General features: G+C 35.8%; 1 protein-coding gene across 1 annotated transcript; it reads left to right on the forward strand.

The window, feature by feature from the left end:
* The first annotated feature begins 822 nt into the window (after window positions 1-822).
* On the forward strand, window positions 823-22,269 carry Gnf1 (germ line transcription factor 1). The gene is made up of 18 exons (XM_088256581.1): window positions 823-952; window positions 2,339-2,473; window positions 3,348-4,326; window positions 5,626-5,741; window positions 6,581-6,709; window positions 7,173-7,683; window positions 8,558-8,693; window positions 9,257-9,384; window positions 10,601-10,747; window positions 11,734-11,817; window positions 12,559-12,707; window positions 13,203-13,397; window positions 15,583-15,734; window positions 17,133-17,241; window positions 18,720-18,865; window positions 19,427-19,640; window positions 20,765-20,965; window positions 21,418-22,269. Exons 1-18 carry the CDS (start codon window positions 950-952, stop codon window positions 21,517-21,519), a joined length of 3,636 nt encoding a protein of 1,211 aa, XP_088112707.1. The 5' UTR covers window positions 823-949; the 3' UTR covers window positions 21,520-22,269.
* The last annotated feature ends 447 nt before the right edge of the window (window positions 22,270-22,716 follow it).

A 22,716-nucleotide genomic window follows, 5' to 3' on the forward strand; every position in this document is an offset into this window, starting at 1 on the left:
TTTTTCAATACAAAAGCAAAAAAAATAATTAAGTCAAATGTTACCTAGGTTTAAAGAAAATTAAGTTGTGAGTTGACATATGTGGGGCCTCGAGAATAAACTTGAATCATTCCCATTTAAGGAAAACTCACTAACTTAAAAAGAAACGACCCTTTTCTATGATGCTTAGAGAATCACTGATCCGGGAACCAGATGGCATATTTTGGAATGTGCTACATGTTGACACCAACCAAGTACTTGATCTGATTTTCAGGGGCAAGAGAGAAGGAAGATATCACATTGTCAGAAGGTTACTTTCTTGGATTGGGACTGTATTTGACTGGGATTGGAAGAGACCAGAGGCTGTTCCGCATAAAACAAGACTGTAGTCATGTTGCAATCACTAAACTGTGACTTTTTGTGAAGTAAACGTAAAAAAATCTATAAAATTTGTTGATTAAAAAAAAATGTACACTAAGGTGTAACCAAATTAATTTTATTATGATCCATTGTTTAAAACACGACATCCGAATGAAATGAAAATACATTAAAAATACATTGATATAATTTACCCTCTTTTTGTTTGTATTCATCCCATATTAAAGTAAATAGAGAAATAATAAAATTGGACATTATATGTGTGTCCTTATAGATAATTATAATAGATGGAGAATTATAAGAAACAAACGCCATTTTTAAAATTTAATTTCATCTTTCCATTTTGTGGTAGGTACATTTGTTCTTTCACTACGTATCCCAGTAGGGATACCTAGGTACCTACGTTATTTCTACCTGTTCAAAAATAAATAAATACATCCAGAGACAATTCTCTTTACTGCCGTCCACCATAAGCAAATAATTTTTCGCGGGTTGTCCGCTTTTGACAGTTGCTCGAATTTAAACATTTTTTGTTTTTAAATTGTGCAGTTTCGTTTTCAAAATCATCCCCTATTCATATTAAATATAAATAATGGTAAGAATTATTATTAAGAATGTTTCTTTTCTGAGTATTTTTTCAATTCCCCTGTCATAAATTCATAACCACAAACTAATGCACCTGTCAAATTATTACGCGTTTGATGTTTTGTTTAACATGAATGGTATTTTATTACAGAATTGTTGATGTAAAACATAATAAAATGAAGGTATTCGATAAACATTAAATTTCCTTCGTCATATTCGAAACCTCAGCCTATTCAATTGTTTTTATTTATTAAATGTACCTTTGTTTTTGTGCAATTTTAGTGGTTGGGTTAAAGATATAGACCAAATAACATGTAAATTATAATTATGAAATGAAAAATATGTATATATTTTAATATTATGATATCTATAAGCTGTGACATGGGTACAATGGGTAGTTGCTTATGGTCTCATGCTTCTAGACTGCACTTATTGGCTCTGTCGCTATCGGGTGGTACAAAAATAGCCTTCATCAAAAAAAATTATGGGGAAATTTAAGATGCCACAAATTTGCCCCTGGGTAGCTCCTGCTAACAAATGATTTATTCTAAACATTCTTGTGGTTTTTTATTTTGTAAAAAAAAAAAAAAAAATACTGCATTTGCATCAAAAGTTTATTTTACCATTTGAACATCTATCATGATACCATGATAAAATCTAATCAAACCCTTATCCGAAATCCAATGGTGCATAGGGCACTGCATCATATAAACGCAGTGTCATCTTGATCGTTAACACATAAAGGAAAGAGTGAAAAAAAACTTAAATTAAAAAAAAAATCCCTCGATTATTTCGACGGATCTGTTCACTTTTAATTTTTGGAGTACCTTATCATGGTAGTGTAATGGTCAGCACGCTCGGCTGACGTTCTGGAGGTCCCGGGTTTGATTCCCAGGAGGGGGAACAAATAAATATAAGTGATTTTTATCAGTCTAATATTTATTCAATATTACCCTGGACTGGTACCTGAAGTGGAGGGCTGATCACCTTTCCTACATGTGTTAACGATCAATATAGCACTGCTTTATATGATGCAGTGCCCTATGCACCATCGGGTGTGGATGAGGGTTAGAAAAAGGAAGAAAAATTCATTTTTTATTATTACGAATTTTAATTTGACTGTCTCGGTCACTATGGACCGGTTAGTTGATGATGCGCCCATGATCATCAAACACTGCGTTTATATGATGCAGTGCCCTATGCACCATCAAATGTGTGGATGACGGTTTGAAGAAGAATAAGTGAAGGAAGATGTATGAGGAAATGTGTGAATGTAAAGAAGCGAAAAATATTTGCATATTCACAGTGTTTTGGCATTCTATTTTCGCCTTTCCCTGCCATAAAGTAGTGTGATAGTTATTTGTAATATTAAATTCTAGTGTTTGTCTATTCCCAGGATATTAGATCCTTTTTTCCCGTAATGAAGCCGGCAGCAGCTCAATCCGGTAAAGAGAAAAAGCGAGCTATCGTATTGAGCGATGATGATGAAGATGTTATTCCGGAATCTCCAGCTGTCCAATCTAAACAGAAGGTAGTACATTTATATTTTTTTATAAAAATGTTAGTAATATTAGTATATAATCACTCACCGAGATTTTGATGTCTACCGGTTTTGAGACGTACCCCGTCCCTTCGTCAGGACAATCACAACCACAGCATGCAAACAATACTACATGTTACTACCATAGCACTATTTACATTTTTATACATTATCTGAGGACCAACATGCACTAAGAGCCAAGTCTGACATGTACTAAAAGTAAAAATGTCTAAAAGTGAATGATTATTTTTTAACATCAATTATTATATCTAGTTTATTAATTGATTTGGCAGTCACTTTGTGGTAGTATCTATCTATTTTCAATGAAAATTTCACTTCTTCTTCGTCTTCTTCTCCGTCTTATTCCTCATTGCGGAGGGCTCAATGACTCTTCTCCAGTTATCCCTTGACTGCGCTGCACGTAGCGCTCCAACCACTGAGGTGCGTGCTGCTGCCTTAATTTGATCGGTCCATCGTGTGGGGATCTTTCTCTCCCTCTCTTTCCCTCCAGGCTACCGATCACAACTAGTCGTTCCAGGCTATCCTCGTTGCCACGCGCAACGTGTCCAAAGAACTGGAGAATCCGTCGGGTACAGATATTGGCCAGAGTCAAGCCATCCAAGCGTAGTTCCTGGCGAATGGACTCATTGGTGCGTCTAGCTGTCCATGGAATTCGAAGCATGCGCCTCCAACACCATAAGGCAATCAATTTTTCACTTGGTAAATACCACTATTTGCAGAGTGTATTAATATTTACCGAGTGTTTTATATAACAGACATTTTTGCTGTAATTTATCGACAATGTAATATGAAATGTAGTAATGTCTGGACTAAAATTTATTAAATATAATTCATATTGATTCAGGAAAAGAAAAAGAAGAAGCGCTGCATATCTTCCGACTCCGAAGAAGATAATTTTAAACCGAAGGCCGCAAAACCAACCATCTCTTCACAATCATTAAAAAGTCCAGTGAAATCAACTAAAGATAAGTCTCGAGATGCCAAAAAACCCGCATTGAAAGAAGTAAAAGCTGCAGACATATTTGGAAAAGCTCCGATTAAAAGAACTCCGATAATCAACTGTAAAACGAATGATTCAAAAACTAAAACTGATAAAAATAAAGAAAGCAACGATAAAGAAGAAATAAAAAAGGCAACAGAAATAGGCGTTCATATGGATGATGATTTTGATAAAACCCTTCTACAATTGGATGAAGAAACATCGAATTCTGATGCCAATCATAACGCATCTGGTAAAAATTCAAAAACCAATAATTCACAAAACAAATCACGTAAACCGAATGAAAAAACATCACACGAATCTAAAAATGGCGATGATAAGCCAAGAAATGATACAGAAATGACAAGCCATAAAAAACCGAGCAAAGAACTTCAAACAAAAAAATCGGAAGAAAAGATCGAACATAGAAATGCGAGTGTAAATGATAAAAGTCACACAAAGAAAAGTAATAAAGAGACGGATTCTGATACAAAACAACAAACAAAAGTTTCAACAGTAAAAATCGAATCAAAATCGCCCCGCAAAAGCGACGATACGAATAAAACAGAAATCAAAACTCCCAATAAAAGAAGTGATTCTGCAAATCGCACGTCTTCCAAGTTGTCTAGAATGGACCAGAAAAAAATCCTTTCTGAAAAGGTACACGGCAAAAAAGATTTTTCAGTCTTTGTCAACGATGATAACGGCGAAAGCAAAGATGTTGATTTGGATGAATCCACTAATGAAGGGTTCGTTTCGCCGGCACGGGATTCAGGCGACCACGGAGCGGATACTCCGAAATCGCAATCCAAGTCGAGGAAGAGGAAAAACTGTGATACGTCAGGTAACATTTAAGCGTTACGATTTTAGTATTAAGATTTTTTTTTTCGTAAACTAAAAGCATTGTTGACTTTGTGTTATGGTGATTTAACACTGTCCTTATCAATAATCCTCCGTCCGCCTCCGTAGTGCAATGGTCATCACGCTCGGCTACCGTTCTGGAGGTCCCGGGTTCGATTCCCAGGGGGGTTCAAATAAATATAAGTGATTTTATTCAATCTGATATTTATTCAGTATTATTCTGGACTGGTACCTGAAGCGGAGGGCTGATCACCCTTTCTTCGTATGTTAACGATCAAGATAGCACCGCGTGTATATAATGCAGTGCCCTATGCACCATTGGGGTGCGGATAAGGGTTTGAATTGAATTCTTATCATTAATTATTATTATTATTTTTATTTTTTTAATCAAAAAGCTAAATATTTGTGTTTTTATTATTATTTAGACAAATATTTTAATTTCATACTATTTCTGTGAGCCTAAGCTGCTCATTATTAGAAATAGGTATCAAATAGTGTCAAAACCGGTTGTAAAAAGTATACCAATAAAAAGTGGTTAAAACAAAGTTGTTTAATTTTATAAAGTTTAAAATTCAGTAATTTATCAAAGATTTTCCAATAAAAAGTGTCAAGTGGCAACTTGCAAATTCAATTCGGCTGCAAGCAAATTTGCATATAGCAGAGGACGCCAATGTGGCGTATGCAGTGGTTGAAGTGTTAACATTGCATCAATTTGACGCAGTGCCTTATGCCCCATAAAGTGACAAGAAAATTATTATTTTTATGGTGTTATATACCTGTATAAACCTTTTTTTCCTTTTCTCCCATCTCTAGATACCTTTTATTTTGAATAGACAATTGTGTCGCCTACTTTAAAAATCCGCCAGATCCAATTTTATAAGATTTTTAAATAAATACTTTATCGTAATGCCAATTGTGGGTTTTATTGTTTAAATATTTATATACGTCAAAACCCTGCTAAAAAATACTTAAAAACCGCGTTGTATTTCAAATTCCGCTATATTCATGGAACTTGCCCTCTGACCCATATCGGCCAATCAGAGAGCGGGGATCAAAAATTAAGATGACGTCATTATCGGTTTGTGTCTCGTGTTTTTTTTTTTAAATACAGAAAAAAAATCTAAAAAAAATATTAAAATTCTTTATTTTATAATATTTTATCTAAAGATAGTCAAATCTTTTATACATAAATGTTACCCGGAGAATTCAGCATTTTTTGGAAAATCGACATTGAATTTGAAAGTAGGTGACACAATTATAAATCTATATTTATATTTTCTAGTCTCTGAATTAACTGACGAAGAGAAGCAAGAAAGGAAGAGGTTTTCATCAATATTGTATAAAAACTACTTGAACCGCAGTGGACCCAAACATCTTGGATCCAAAGAGATTCCTGAGGTACAATTTGCTTATTTTTCTATGTATTTACAACATTTTGAGTGTGTCCAAATATGTGTGTGTGATTGTAATTCAGGATTCGGACCTCAGATACTAATATAAGAGTTTCTGCTTAATAAAAAGCTTCTCATCTCACCAATAGATGTCTCTAGTGAAGTTCTAGTGATTCAAGAACAAGGTTTCTAAATTGTTTCATATATATAGAACTTCTAAGAATTTGAGTAGTGTGGTTGTCAATAATGGGTAGAATTGGTGAATGTTACATGTGTGTAAAGTGATCACTTAAACCAGCCTATGACGGTCGTCAGCCCCGTAAATGCCCAGACTTCCATATTCTTCTTCATATTTGATGAGATGTTAAAAAATAATATTTTCTATGTATGTTTTGTACTCACATTTCTTGGTGGAACTGCATTTTACATATTGTAATAAAATAACCATGTATAAAATTCCATGTTATATACATAAAGGAGGGGCTTAAAACCATGATTTTATAAAAAAATTTCTAGCAAAATGAATTTAAATTGAGTGAATTTAAGTAATGTATTAAAATATTATTTTTTAACATCTCATAACATCTTTTTAACATAGGCTGGTTTAAGTGATCACTTTACAAACGTGTAACATTCACCAATTCTACCCATTATTGACAACCACACTACTTAAATTCTTGGAAGTTCTTTATATATGAACCAATTTAGAAACCTTGTTCTTGAATCACTAGAACTTCACTAGAGACATCTATTGGTGAGATGTAAAGAAGCTTTATATTAAAAAAAACTAATATAAAAATACTATTTTACTCAAAATATTGTAAATAATAGAGTCGTTTGGTGTAGGGCTCTCCGAACTGTCTCTCTGGACTATCTTTCTTGGCCACCGGAGTCCTGGATTCCCTGGAGAGGGACGATGTCGCCGATATTGTGAAGAGATGCGGAGGGGATATGAAGTCCACTCTCACCGGGAAGGTTGGTTACATTCTTATTCTTCTTCTTCTTGGTGTAGGCTTTGTGGTCTGTTTTTTTTTTTGCATACTCTATATTATGAATTCGCCAGGAACTATACTCGAATGGCTTGACTCAATATCCCAGTACACGATGGATTCTTCAGTTCTTTGGACACGTTGCGCTTGGCAAAAATCCTATAACCACCCTCATTAATTCCTCTCCTTTCCTTCTCCTTCCTGCTAAATCTATTATTTTATATCATACTATTTTTTTTTAATCTCCGAATGTTTTTCAATAGTTTTATAACATAAATGTGGAATTGTTTTAATTGGCTTTTTTTAACGTGACTATTTTTGTTAATGTAATGTAATGTTTATTATTGTAAATGTAACTATTGTTTATTATATAATTTCTTTATATGTAAGCTGTACAATTCCTGAACAAATAAAATAAATAAATAAATCAATCCTGATTCATGTTTCAGGTCACCCACTTGATATGCGGGGAAGAAGCAGGCCCCGCTAAAATCGCCAAAGCCGAAAAATTGGGAACAACCATCATATCCGAAGATGAGTTCCTCGACCTGATCAGGAAGCGCAGCGCTCCGAAATCTGGCGACAGCGACAAAACCAAAGCCAAGAAGGAATCCTCGCTGGATAGAAAGAGGAAAGAATCCCCGTCGAGCAAGGATGACCATAGCCAGAAGAGGAAGAAAACAGACCCAAGCCCTCACAGAAAGTCAGACTCAATCAAAGTAGAGAAGAAAGATGTTGATGGTGAAAAGAAGAATAGAATAGAGAAGAATGATGTTGGTAGTGATAAGAAGAACAAAATAGAGAAGAAAGATGTTGGTAGTGAAAAGAAAAACAAAATAGTTGAGGATGTTAATGATAGATCCAAATCAATCAAAGTTGAACCTGAATCATCAAAAAGTAAATATTTCAATGAAGAGAAGAAGGTCAAACAAGAAAGTAGCACAAAGCGCGTTGGAGAAGGTAAATTTATCTGTTAACCTTTTAACCGCATTAACTTTGTTCCTGAGGGACGCCCGTGCGCGGCGGTATTTTGCCGTTTTTTAAATTATTATTTTTATCATGTATTTAGTTAAGAAACGATTTATTTCCCTAAACAAAAACGTTCAATGGGATTCATTGTGCCTTTTTGGTACTCTATAATACAATTGTGTCACATTATTCTTGAAATATATCATAATATAAACAAATAAGATCGTAACATAAATAAATCAAAGCAAATAACATTTTGAGTGTGTCCAAATACTTGTTCGCAATGAAAATGATATTTTCTGGCGTTTCTCATGTGTGATTATAATCCAGGATTCGGACCTCACATACTTATATAAGAGTTTCTGCTCAATAAAAAGCTTCTTTTTCCATGTTCGCTCCCTAGGTGTAGCATATGGCCAACACGAGACGTCTCCAAGTCACTCTGTCACGCACCATCTCATTGGCTTCCTCCCAGGTCAGTCCGGCATCTCAAAGTTCCGCTGAGTATAGTCGGTGAATGGTCGTCAGCGGCCTTCCGGGGCGCCAGAATCCTCGGGGTTGGAAGAAGAGACACGAGGGGTTGATGCCCTCAGGTGGCATTCTAAGGACATTCCTCTTCAGGACTTCCAGTATGAGGGGCTGTTGGGTTCTTCTCCTCACATCGTCATTCCTGACGAAGTCATACCACCTTACACCCAGTATTCGCCTCAGGCACCTATTTTCAAAACTTGCTAGTTTCTTGCTTTGAGGTGTCACGACTCACACACGTACAGCAGCACGGTTAGGATGCAGGCGTTAAAGAGACGACACTTGGTTTTTGTCGAGTGGCACTTATACACTGCTAATTTAAAAAAAATTGTTCTAGTGGATAGAAAAGAAATCAAGAAGGCTGTGGAACCGTTGCCCGTAGATGAGAATAGCCAATCTTGGGTGGACAAGTACAAACCGATAACTCTCAAACAAATCATTGGACAACACGGGGATTCTAGTAATGTCAATAAGTGAGTATTCATATAATATTTTATTTATTCGGGAATTGTACAGCTTACATATAAAAAAAATTATATATCTAATAAACAATAGATATTTTTTGACATCTCATCAAAGATGAAGAAGAATATGGAAGTCTGGGCATGCCCAGGCATTTACGGGGCTGACACACGTGTAACATTCACCGATTCTACCCATTATTGACAACCACACTATTCAAATTCTCGGAAGTTCTATGTATATATATTAACCAATTTAGAAAATGCAAAAACAGCACCTTCTGCCCTGCAGCGGGTAAATATTAAGTTGAAAATATGCCGCTTTTGCTGGGATATAGTACATTTTCTGGGCATTACTGAAAATTGACGATTTTTGATATGTGACGTTGTTGAAAGGAGTGAGCGATATGCGGTCAGGTCAGGAGTCGGAATAATTGGCAGATATCTACGCGGAGATGTATGAATGTGGAAGAGCCTTCTATTATCTCCTCCTACCCTTGCGGGAAGCAGTGCGATGGTTAGTTAGTAAGCTATAATATAACAACTTATTGGTATTATTCATGATAATTTTGCAGGCTAATCTCGTGGCTGTCTAGTTGGTATGCCAATCGGAAACAGAACCTGCCCAAGCCCAACCCATGGGCTAAAGACACCAAAGGAGGGTATTACCGGGCCGCTTTGCTCAGTGGACCGCCTGGCGTTGGTGAGTTGATATTCAATTCAATTCAATTTTGCAGGAGATAGTTTTTAAAACTTAAAAACATAATGAAATGTATTAAAAATAAATATCAAGCCACTTATTGAACTTTTTACTGTGCAACAGATCTTTTAGGGTAAAACCTGAATGTTTTTTCTCCATTTGAAAAATATTTAGTATATTAAAAAAAATAATTAAACAATATCTTTTCTTCAAAATGAAAAAAACAACACTTTCTGCCCTGTAGCAGGTAAATATTAAGTTTAAAATATGCCGCTTTTGCCGGGATATAGTACATTTTCTGGGCATTCTGAAAACATGCACAACTGAAAATTGACAATTTTTTATATATGACGTTGTTGAAAGGAGTGAGCTATATAAGGTGTTAGAGGTATACAAATTTGACCAAAAACCTTTGTCGAGACGGCCTTACATCCATTAAAAGTCACTGTTTGGTGTGTTTTATGGGCAGGTGGAATCATTGGCCCATATTTTTGAAGACGATTCCGGCCAGAATGTTACAGTCAATGGAGAGCGTTTTAGAACCATGATTACTGACTTCTTCGTACCTCAGTTGAATGGCATTGATGTAACAGTACTATGGTTTCAACAAGATGGCGCAACATGCCACACGGCGAGGGCCAGCATCAATTTAGTGCGGGAAATTTGAATTTCTATACCTCTAAAAAAACACCCCATATGTGACAAATTTGGCAATGATTGCTTAATGCTCTTATATATCAGCTATCAAACGCATTACAAGTCGTTCATTTGCAGCTTTAATAAGGATTTTTTTTATAGACATGTAAATTTAAAATTTGTGTATTTTTATGTATTTCTTCTTGTAACTCTTATCCGTGCCCAATGGTGCATAGGGCTCTGCATCGTATTGGCGTAGCGTTACTTATTTATTGAATGGCTAATGCCTTTAACATAATACATATATATACAGTATATAATATAAAAATACACTAATGAATACACTAATAGAGAAACAAAAAGTCTTAAACATAAAATAAAATAAAATAACAGATAGTAAGCACTGGTAAATACACGTCTCCTTCACACACTATCAGCGAGCAGCGAGAGAGAGTGAAACACAATGTTTAAATTTATCCATTATAACATGGAAAAGAAATGCTGAGAAAGTACAGTATCCTTATATGTATTATGCTGTTATTTAAAAAAAATCTCATCCTGTTGTATATTTTTTGTTTTCCAGGTAAAACCACGACGGTTGGTTTGGTGTGCAAAGAGCTAGGATTCGATACAGTGGAATTTAATGCCTCAGACACGAGAAGTAAAAACCTACTCAAGGAACACCTCACTGACTTGGTTTCTACAAATTCTTTGGCTGGATACGTTCACGGTTTGTCGAGTTGTTTACAATTTGTAATAATTATTATGAATCTTAACAGGTGACATTAACCGCCTTTGGGCATTTGTCCACCACACGGAATTTTACCGTCCGGCACGTCAGTTAGCGTTTTAAAACGATGATTGGCTTGTGCTTTTATCCATCTTTCTTTGGATCGGAGCTCTTAATCGGTGCGTGAACACGTTGCGCGTAAATTCGATCACGCTAAACTGTCTTGTCGCTTTCATTTTTCAAAACCGGACTGCTGGACGGTAAAATTCTGGGTAGTGGACAAGCGCCCTTTGGGTCTATTGAAACCTGTCCCACCGCATTCCCAGATCTGATACAGAAGCATCTAGACTTCCTGACAGACCTTCTCTTGCAAAGCAATTTTTGTTTTTGTTTTAAGAACTAAGTTGCAAAATTTATAGAAAATGTGAAAGAAAATTCTATCCCAATTTTACTGTGAATTTGCATTTCAAAGCTTTCAATATTATTATAAAAGATTAGATTATTTATAAAAGAGACAGATTTAAGTTCCTTTTTCACTTAGAACATGATCGCTAGCTTTTTACTTTTTTACTTTGTCATCTTTTTTATGTTTAAGTTTTAATTAAAAAAAAAATTAAATAAAAAATTGCTCACTGAGAGTCAAGTATTTTTATTTTTATTTTTTTTTGTATTTAATTTAAGTTTTTTGTATTTTGTATTAACTAATTATACTTAGAAACCTATACCCTTATACCCTGTACTATGACTATTTATTTTGTATACCCACACACAGGCCATGCCTTTGTGGGATCTTTTTTTGTATTTATTTTTATTTTTTATAAATATTTTTTGTTTTTGAATTTATGTAATGCAAAAGAATTTTAAATAAAGAAAAAAAAAAAAAAATATCCCTGCCACTGCCAATCTAAATAAATACAAGTTTGTAAAACGACCACCAAATTTTCTAGATGTGCATCCATTGGCTCTATGTGCTATTTTTTTTACAGGCAAAAAAGGAAAAGGTGCTATTACGAAGAAGCATGTGGTGATCATGGATGAAGTCGATGGAATGGCTGGAAATGAGGACCGAGGTAATTTTTTTTCTTCTTTCTTTTTCTTCTTTTAGGACTACGTCGTGTCATTCTCCGGTCCGCTCCTGGGAGGTGGAAGACCAGCTATCCCTCCATCGTTTAGGTGGTCATCCTGGGGGTCTGATCCCGCTTATTCTGCTGTCCGGTGCTATCCTCACCACTCGATACGAACTCGCTCTTCCCACACGATTTCTCCAGAAACGTCTTATTTCTCTTCCCCATCGCACAACATCTTCAACATCGCAGATTTTTCTTATTTCAGAGTAACTAACCCTGTCGCGAAGTGTTAGGCCTGCAATGGGTTGTAGAGTCTTCATTTTTAAATTGTGCAGATCCACAAGCTACCTTATGCGTAGTGGATTTCTTCTTACATACTTTATTATTATTTTGATGTATTTTAACATATACACACAATAATAAAAAAAAAATAACTACATTTTTTACAATATTGATATTGTTAATGTATTCATTTATTTTACCTTTGCTCCATATTTTAGTTTGCGTTAAAAAATGCCCAGAACTATGTATTGAAGTATTCTGCTTCCATATTTATTGTTCGCTCTTGGGGCCATCAACCCTTAGTTGTGGGTGAACCGGGTACATAGTTATGTACTAGAGGATTTATGATGCTAAAATTCATCAGTATCGCTAACGGTGGTGCTCTACGCACCATCAGGGGAAGAAAGATCAGGTTAATCCACTTACACATTATCTTCGCTAAATAATGTTTTATTTCTTTAGGTGGAATGCAGGAACTGCTTTCTCTCATCAAGACCACTTCCGTTCCCATAATTTGCATGTGCAATGATAAGACCACCCAGAAGATGAGATCCCTCGTCGGGAACTGCTTCGACCTTACCTACAGTCGACCCAAAGTGGAGCAAATAAAGGTCGGTAATGATCACCTTTCCTGGATTTAATAACAGCAAGAGTAATAACAGGGGCGTGCATTCCATAGAGGCGGTGAAGCAGTGCCTATCCTGACTTACCCGCGTGACGTGTAAAAATGCGACCAGTACCTACCCTACCTTACTAGGTAGTACCTAGCTTACCTTACTACCTACCTCTACTGCCTACCCCAGTAAGTGGTACCTAGCTTACCTTACTACCTACCTCTACTGCCTACCCTAGTAAGTAGTACCAGCTTACCGTACTACCTACCTCTATTGTCTACCTTAATTAATTCTCTGTTCACGTCACTGAGTAATAAAAAGAATCCTTTTAATTTGTCTTAGCTGATATATCTGTTGTTTTGCTTTTTTGAGTCTCAAGGGAGAGATCAGAATCCCAGCAGTTTGACGGCTGGTAAAGTAGCACTCTTTGGATTGGATGGTGACCAAAGAGGGCGGTGACAAGTCTTACACGATACTCAATTGGATTTCCAGGCAGCCATGATGACCATTTGCTTCAAGGAGGGCATAAAGATCCCTCCGGCTTCTCTTCAGCAAATGATAATCGGGGCCAACCAGGACATCCGGCAGATCCTGAATCTCCTCTCCGTGTGGTCGGCAGCTGATAAGAACATGTCCGCGGAGAATGTGACCAGGGATTCCAAGCAAGCGCAGAAAGATATGAAAGTTGTACGTATTTATAGATTTTCAATTTCCATTTTTTTCTTGTGCGTTTGGCAGTGTGTACTTGAGGCAAGCGAGTTTTACAGGTAAAAATATGGATTCACATTTGGCAGTGTGTACTTGAGGCAAGCGAGTTTTACAGGTAAAAATATGGATTCACATTTGGCAGTGTGTACTTGAGGCAAGCGAGTTTTACAGGTAAAAATATGGATTCACATTTGGCAGTGTGTACTTGAGGCAAGCGAGTTTTACAGGTAAAAATATGGATTCACATTTGGCAGTGTGTACTTGAGGCAAGCGAGTTTTACAGGTAAAAATATGGATTCACATTTGGCAGTGTGTACTTGAGGCAAGCGAGTTTTACAGGTAAAAATATGGATTCACATTTGGCAGTGTGTACTTGAGGCAAGCGAGTTTTACAGGTAAAAATATGGATTCACATTTGGCAGTGTGTACTTGAGGCAAGCGAGTTTTACAGGTAAAAATATGGATTCACATTTGGCAGTGTGTACTTGAGGCAAGCGAGTTTTACAGGTAAAAATATGGATTCACATTTGGCAGTGTGTACTTGAGGCAAGCGAGTTTTACAGGTAAAAATATGGATTCACATTTGGCAGTGTGTACTTGAGGCAAGCGAGTTTTACAGGTAAAAATATGGATTGAATGAGGGATTTTGCATGTTGAGATTTTGACTACATGTTATCAATTTGTGTGTTTATTATGTTATTATCCGCCTCCGTAGTGTACTGGCCAGATCGCTCCGCTACCTTACTGGAGGTCCCGGGTTCGATTCCCAGTGTCAAATAAATATAAGTGATTTTTTCACTCTAATATTTATTCAATATTACCCTGCACTGGTGCCTGAAGCGGAGGGCTGATCACCTTTCCTTCATTCAATTCAATTCAATTTATTCAATAAAAAAAATAATATATACATAACAAACAATATTCAAGGCGTATATATTAAAAGTAAGCAAGAAGACTTAAAGGTGTAGAAGAATCCCGGTTCGGAAAACTCCTTCGGACACATGGAATAGATCAATATCCAATGTGATATTGTTCAACATAGCGGTAGCTCTTCCTACAGGCATAACCATCGGCAGGTTGGTCCTGTGTATAGGAATGTGAAACAATCTATGCCGACGCTGTCTTAGGTAACTATCGGGAACATACAGACCAATGCTCCGGATAATTTCAGGATTATGGATCATACCGCGCAACAATCGATAAAAATTCATGTGTTAATGATCAGTTTAACACTGGGTTTATATAATGCAGTGCCCTATGCACCATCGGGTGCGGATGAGGGTTTGAAGAAGATTATGTTAACACATTTCAGACGGGTGTTTTTTACGCTTGCGGACCGCTGGTGATAATTATTTACATATACAGTTTGTTCACAGTTATTTTACCTCTAATTTTTTTTTTAATTATATTTTTGGCAGTAATAATAATTTTAAAAAATAATAAAAATAAAAATAAAAACTCAAGGTCAATATATTTATTGATTTGGCGTTTAATTTGTAGAACTCCATTTTAATTTATGTATTAATTTTAAATCAAACACAGATTTTTTGAGTCTACTAAGTTGTATTTTATTAACAAAAACACATAAAAAATTATATTGTGACAATTGTTTCGCCTTGTTAGGGCATTATCAAACGAATGTGAAGATCAAATGGACTGTCGAATGAATTGTCACAATATAATTTTTTATGTGTTTTTGCTAATAAAATACTACTTAGTAGACTCAAAAAATCTGTGTTTGATTTAAAATTAATACATAAATCAAGGTTAATAACTGAACATTTGTTTAAAATGATTTATTTGGCTGTATAAATAGTTATAAAAAAAAAACTAGAGATAAAATAACTGTGAACAGACTGTAGTTAAGACCTTATCAAAGAGATTGGTACATAATATTCATATAAAAACATTAAATCCTTTTTTTTCTGCCTTTGAAATGATAAAAATAAGAAAATAAAAATACCCCCCCCCCCGTCCTTAAGCATCAATCCACCGAACGGGTAGAAAAACCTTTCCCGTACTAAGTGTTTTAATATGTTAGTATTTCATCATTAACTTTAGCACGTCCTTTTCAATTTTATTACTTACTGAGATTATTCAATATTTTTATTTAAAAAAAAAAAAACAATTATTTGTAAGTATAAATATTTTTCAATGTTTTCAGGGCCCGTGGGATGTCGTGAGGAAAGTGTTCTCGGAAGAAGAACACAAAACAATGAGTATTCATGACAAGAGTGACCTATTTTTCAATGACTACAGTCTGTCTCCTCTTTTCGTGCAGCAAAATTATGTGAAAGTGGCCCCTCACTGCCCCAAGTAAGATTTGCATGTGGAATTTGGGTACCTACCTGAATTTTTTTAAATAATTATTTTTATCTTGGCAACACTGCTTGTATTTGAAAACTAGCACTTGTTGCTGTATTCATACTATGTGTTGTTTGGAAAAGAGGTTAGTTGCCGTTTTGTGGGGTCTCTAAACCGTAAAGTTCTACTTTTATTTACAACATTTTGAATGTCCAAATACTTGTTCACAAATATGGATTATCTCCAATTATAGGAGTATTTTTCATGTTATTTTTTGACATCTCATCAAAGATGAACAAGAATACATTATATTCCATATACTTCTTCTATTTTCATATTTTTTTTACAAAAATGTTCGTAATATTAGTATATTATCACTCACCGAGATTTTTGTCTGCCGTTTTCGAGACGTACCCGTCTCTTCGTCAGGACAATCACTACTAGCACTATTCACACACTTATAACTACATTTGTAGTAGTGGTCATTGATGTGGAGATGCGTGAACGACGCAAACTTAATTTAACTAGCCATCATGCCACTACTCCTGCGGAGTAGTGGCGTGATGGCTAGTCAAATTGAGTACCCGGATATATTTTTTATATTAAAAACATTGTTAACTTTGTTGTATGGTAATATACACTCTCCTTATCATTCATTGTTAACTTTGTGTAATATGTACCTCTTAAAAACACTACTTCACAACTACCGGTTTAGTCTACATTTGACCTTATCATGGAATGGTTATTCCAAAACCGGTAGTCATGAAGTAGTGTTTTTAAGATGCTTACAAAGTAAACGATGAATGATAAGGAGAGTGTTAAGTAACACTCTCCTTATCATTCATCGTTAACTTTGTGTAATACCACTTTTATAAACACTTATTCGTGACTACCAATTTCGAAATAATCATTCCACCATCAGGTCATTAAAATAAAATTATAACACTTTGACATTATAATAAAATAATAATAAAACCCTTACCGCACCCCAATGGTGCATAGGGCACTGCTTCATATAAACGCAGTGTTATCTCGATCGTTTACACATGAAGGAAAGGTGATCAGCCCTCCACTTCAGGTACCAGTCCAGTGTAATATTGAATAAATATTAGAGTGAAAAAATCACTTATATGTATTTATTAAACCCCCCTGGGAATCGAACCCGGGACCTCCAGAACGGTAGGCGAGCATGCTGACCATTACACTACGGAGGCGGACACTACAGAGAATGAAGACAAATGAATCACAATGGGAATATTTTTAAAAGTTGACTCGAAGTTAAATTTAGTTGGTTATTTAATATACCACAATGTTAACAATGCTTTTAATATACAATATATAGAGTGTTAAGTACTTGGATTTTATTATACCGTCCCGTTTTTTTGTCATATTGCCTGCCTTTGCTTTCAGGAAGGAAGTGTTATCGAGGTTTGCGGAAGCCGCCGATAGCATCAGCGCTGGAGATCTTGTGGATTCTAAAATTAGGAGAAGCATGGCGTGGAGCCTTCTTCCTCTACAGGTATTATGATTATACATATGGTGGGTGAAAATTACAAACATTAACCCTTTGCCCATACCACATACCGCTCACTCCTTTAACCTTTTCATAGCCGCAAATAAATTACGCCGCAGTGCTCAACAGGCCAAGTATTTTTTTGAAAAAAAAAAGTTCTCTAAAGATTTTTTTTTGTTGTTGTTTTTATTGAATTATAATTTACTTACCAAATATTATATCCCGCATCGATTGTTAGAGTTTTATTCTTGAAGTTAAACCAGTTTCAAATTTTCAGGGTTGTCACACTAAGTCGCACACGCAAGTTTTTATTAAATTTAATATTAACACACAACTATTATTTATCAATGGAATATTTTAAAATAATAAGAAAAACACAAAAAAATTTAGCAAAATAAAAACCCCTGGCGTTCAAAACAATCGATTAAAATAATCAATATTTCAAGTGGTTTGAGTGGTAGCCCTAATGACATCTGTCAACTGTCAGCTGAAAGTGATACCGATAAATCACTTAAAAGTATTTAAAAACTTTATAAAATATTTTGTGACAACTTCAACTGATGGCAATGTATGTTCCGTTTTTGACAGATTGTCAATATGAGTTAAAACTGCGGAGTAATACGTCATCAAAAGTACTGACGAGATATCTCGTCTCTGGCCATACGGGCACTCCGCCATTTGCCGAGATATCTCGTCTCTGGCAACCATCGGGTTAAACAACGTCATATATCAAAAAACTTGATTTTTCAGGAGATCGTTTTTAAAGTTTAAAAATATGATTAAATGTATTAAAAATAAATATCAAGCCACTTATTGAACTTTTTACTGTGCAACAGATCTTTTTAGGTAATACCTGAAGGTTTTTTCTCCATTTGAAAAATATTTATTATATTTAAAAAATAATTAAACAATACCTATATTTTCATCAAAATGCAATAACAACACTTTCTGCCCTGTAGCGGGTAAATATTAAGTTAAAAATATGTCGTTTTTGCTGGGATATAATACATTTTCTAAGCATTCTGAAAACATGCACAGCTGAAAATTGAAGATTTTTGATGTATGACGTTGTTGAAAGGAGTGAGTATTATTATAATACGTAAATTACCGAAAGTTTTTTTTGTGTATTTCGAAATTGACAAATTAAAGTGTTGGCGTTTAATGTGTTAACAGGCCTGACGGCCCGTCATTGGCTGGTTTAGTACTTCGTGTAACATTATTTTCTGTCTTCTCACCAATGAGCGAATACTGAGATGTTCCTGATTGGCCCACACTAGTTTATCCTTCCTACTCCCAATGCAGATTAAAATAATACATGCTTTTAGCTAGAAGAAGCAAAAATCCACTAATTGATCCATAAACCTTGTACATAATGAGCAAGGTAAATAGTAAATGCAACTCCAGTCTAAAAAAAATATTATCGTCTATAATGGATATAAGACACACATATGTGGGGAGGGAAATTGACGTGAATTTGCTTCCAGGCCATGTACAGTTCGGTCCTGCCCGGAGAAGTGCTATCGGGACACATGCAGGGCCAGATCGAGTTCCCGTCGTGGCTGGGCCAGAACTCGCGCACCAACAAGATGAACAGACTGGCCCAAGAATTGCACTCACACACGGGTCTCAGGTGTGTATCGGTGAATTGGGTGAAAATTCAACCATGTTTAAATTCTAAATGAGATCACATAAAGGTCTTATTTAAATTACATTTAAAACACTTCTTTTTTATCACTTCAATATTAAATTGTTCTTCTTCAAGCCCTTATCCACACCCCACTGGTGCATAGGGCACTGCATAATATAAATGCAGTGTTATCTTGATAGTTCACACATGAAGAAAATATTATCAGCCCTCCACTTCAGGTACCAAATCCAGGGTAATATTGAATAAATGTGAAAAAATCACTTATATTTATTTGACCCACCCCCCCTGGGAATCAAACCCGGGACCTCCAGAATGGTAACCGAGCGTGCTGACTATTGCACTACGGAGGCGGACATTGTTACAACTAGTTTTTTTATTTTTTTTATTATTTATATTTTGAGCTTTTCAATATTGTAGAACCCCAGAAGAAAGTAGACATTAAATTAACCATTTAAACAGAACAATAACTTTGATCTTGATCATAATGGTCATAATTTCGTGTAAATATCAAATGGGTCAAAATTTTCTTTGATATTTTTCCAGCACGACAGGCTCAAAGCTGTCGATGCGGCTCGACTACGCCACGCACATCCGGGACGCCATCATCACTCCGCTGACAGAGAGGGGGAACGAGGGCGTCCCGGAGTCGCTGGAGGTGCTGCAGTTCTACCACCTCCTCAGGGAAGACCTGGACTCCCTCCTGGAGCTGACCAGCTGGCCCGGGAAGAGAGACGCGATGACTATGGTCGATTCTAAGGTCAGTGGACTGTTAAAGATATTTACAGTCAACAGTCTGCCTTCTCCTGAGGAGTTTTACGTGGTTTCCTCCCAGCAATGAGCAAATGCTGACAGGTTCCTGATTGGCCCACATTAGATTACGCCTCCTGTTCCCAACACAGATTCAAATAAAAACATATTTAATTAGCTAGAAGAAACAAAAATCCACTAAATGATCTATAAACCTTGTACATAATAAGCAAAACAAATAATAAATGCAATTCCCATCTAAAAAAAAATGGTCAGTGGAAACTATAAAGTTAGTTTGGCATTTAATTTGAAGAACTCTATTTTGATTTATGTAATAAATGTTAAATCGAACACTGATTTTTTGAGTCTACTGAGTTGTATTTTATTGTTAAAAAAACAAATACATATCAATCAATTTAGTGACAAATTTATTTTTATTTTTAAAGAAATAACCCGCAAAGCCTCTATTAGAGTCTTGTCTGCAGGTAGGATAGTAAGGATAGGGAAGGTAAATGTGAAAAATGTATGACAAACACCCAGACCAATTGAAAATAAATCTTTCTTGAATTTATTTTGCAAATGGTGGGAATCGAACCCGCAATGCCAGTTTCGCAGTCGAGCATCTACCCAACTACGCCACAATGCGCCTGGAATTGTTTCGCCTAGTTATGGCATTTTCAAACGAATGTCTGACAAATTCATTTGAACATTATTCCGGACATTTGTTTGAAAATGCAACAATTGTCACAAAATTGATTTGATGCGTTTTTTAAACAATAAAATACATCTTTTTCTAACCCTTATCCGCACCCCAATGGTGCATAGGGCATTGCATCGTATAGAAGCAGTGTTATCTTGATCGTTAAATACACAAAGGAAAGGTGATCAGTCTTCCGCTTCAGATACCAGTCGGTCATATGAAATAAATATTAGACTGAAAAATCACTAATATTTATTTTGACCTTCTTGGGAAGCGAGCCCGGGACCTCCAGCATGGTAGCCTAGCGCGCTAACCACTACGCTATGGAGGCGGATAACTTAGTAGACTAAAAAAATCAGTGTTTAAAATTTAATACATAAACTTGTATACTTTGCCAAAAGCGTGTCGTCGATTCAAAAATTAATTTTTCACAGGTTAAGGCCGCCCTCACTCGAGCCTATAACAAGGAAGCGGCCCCCCTGCCCTACTCCGCTATCAGCCTGAAGAAGAGCCGCTCGGTCCTGAGTTCCGGGATGGACACCGACTCGGAAACCCTCGGCTACTCGGAGCCGGCCATTCAGGAGTCCGAGGAAGAGGAGGAAGACAGCGATGTGGAACACGATGCTCTGATTAAGGTGAAACCTCAGTGACACATGCTCAAACGATTTTTAATTTGTGTCAAGTCATGTTATATCATTGTGAGATCTGCAATACAATCACAGGTTGATTGTATTGCAGATTCTACAGCATTCTATATGTGTCAGGTTGTGGTCCCGTGGTTAGTGTCGTGGACACTTGAGTCAGAGTTTCTGGGTTCGAACCCACTCTACCACAATTTCATACCTAAACAATTAACCATCATGCCGCTTCCACTACCGCATCGGTAGGCAGAGAGAATAGAACGCTACACCGCTCTGTCTATGCATGAATGTGGAAGAGGCGAATATTGTTTGCAAAGACAAATTGGTGTGTCCTTCTATTCTCTCTGCCTGCCCCCGTGGTGACACGGCTGATGGTTGGGTAAGTTACACAGTGCTTAAATTTTGTTTGGATTCCTTTTAAAAATGTAATCTTTTTGTTCTTGCAGAAACCAAAGAAAACCGCATCAAAAGCAAAAACGTCCACATCAAAAGAATCCAAAATAAAAGAAACTAAGGCGAAGGCCCCAGCAAAAGGGAAGAAAAAATAATTGAGAAATAATTGTCCCAAAATTTGTACATTGTCTTCACCTGTTATGAAAATGTTTGTTCAATTATCAATTATTTTAATGGCGTGATTAATGATATGATTTATAAAATTATGAGGATTGTATGTATAAAATTATGAGTAGCCTATTTAATATCACAATAGGAAATCTATAATTAAAATCCATAGTATGTATTATTGTCCCACAGATGTCATGTTATATTGCAGAAGTGTATTCACAAGGTGAAGGTTTGATACCTGACCTATTTTTTTAATAAAATAATCTATGGTAAAGTCCATAGAAAATGACACAATGTAGAAGTTAATTCCTGGCAGATCCCCTTCTACATTGTGATGATATCTATGGATGACCCAATGGCAGATGGAAAATGCACGACACAATAGAGATTACATTGTTTTACTGCTTTTTTATATTATTTTTTATCGAAAATCAATCATTAATCACATAGCGTAAAATATACCCTTATTTAAGATTAGAATAGTGTTACTATTCTGTATTGCATTATGATCTGCCTGATATCTCAGTTCCTGAATAAAACGAGTATTATGTTTAGTATTGTGTAATCATACCTGAAATTTCACTGTGAACCATTTGATATTCTGTATATACACTACTTTGTATTAATTTGTGATCCATTATTCAATTTTGAAATATTTTTTTGACTTTTTTTCTTTTGTGAAATTACATTTGATGTTATGTTGTATTTTTTTATTATTATTATTACTTTTACAATATGTGTTTTATTTATTTTTTAACGATCGTCTCACTACACTATGGGGAGGACAACATTGATGAATGCTGAATGAATATATAAATGGAGAATCCTTGTACAACCAGAAATCCTTTCTACTTTCCTTTCCTGGTGAAAAAATTGTGCCTTGTGGCCCAGTTTTTAAGAGGGATTAACCTCCTGCGATGTCGATTCCCAGCTGTTAATCCATATCTGGTCTGCCCAGGTGTCCTCTACCTTGGGGTCGGCCGTGCAGTGCAATGTGGGGGAGTCTGGATGTTTCCATTCTCCTCACATTGTCTTTTTCGTTGCCTTCCCCGCCTAACGACATTTTCGTTCTTGCATATTTCTCTTATCCTGGTGTTCCTTATTCTATCTCGTAGACTCTTGCCAGGTATGCTTCTTAAAGTCTTTATTTCTGACACTATATTGTATTGTGTATTTTTATC

The sequence above is a fragment of the Brachycentrus maculatus genome, unplaced genomic scaffold (genome assembly GCF_059751285.1).
Source record: "Brachycentrus maculatus isolate JH-2025_06_01 unplaced genomic scaffold, ASM5975128v1 h1tg000064l, whole genome shotgun sequence".
In the NCBI taxonomy this organism is placed as follows: domain Eukaryota; kingdom Metazoa; phylum Arthropoda; class Insecta; order Trichoptera; family Brachycentridae; genus Brachycentrus; species Brachycentrus maculatus.

Bases quoted from the DNA above. Each gene is read 5' to 3' on its own strand.
- Gnf1 (XM_088256581.1), top strand. The intron at 15,735-17,132 runs GTAAGATTTGCA...CTTTGCTTTCAG, and splicing joins GTGGCCCCTCACTGCCCCAA to GAAGGAAGTGTTATCGAGGT. The intron at 17,242-18,719 runs GTATTATGATTA...ATTTGCTTCCAG, and splicing joins GGAGCCTTCTTCCTCTACAG to GCCATGTACAGTTCGGTCCT.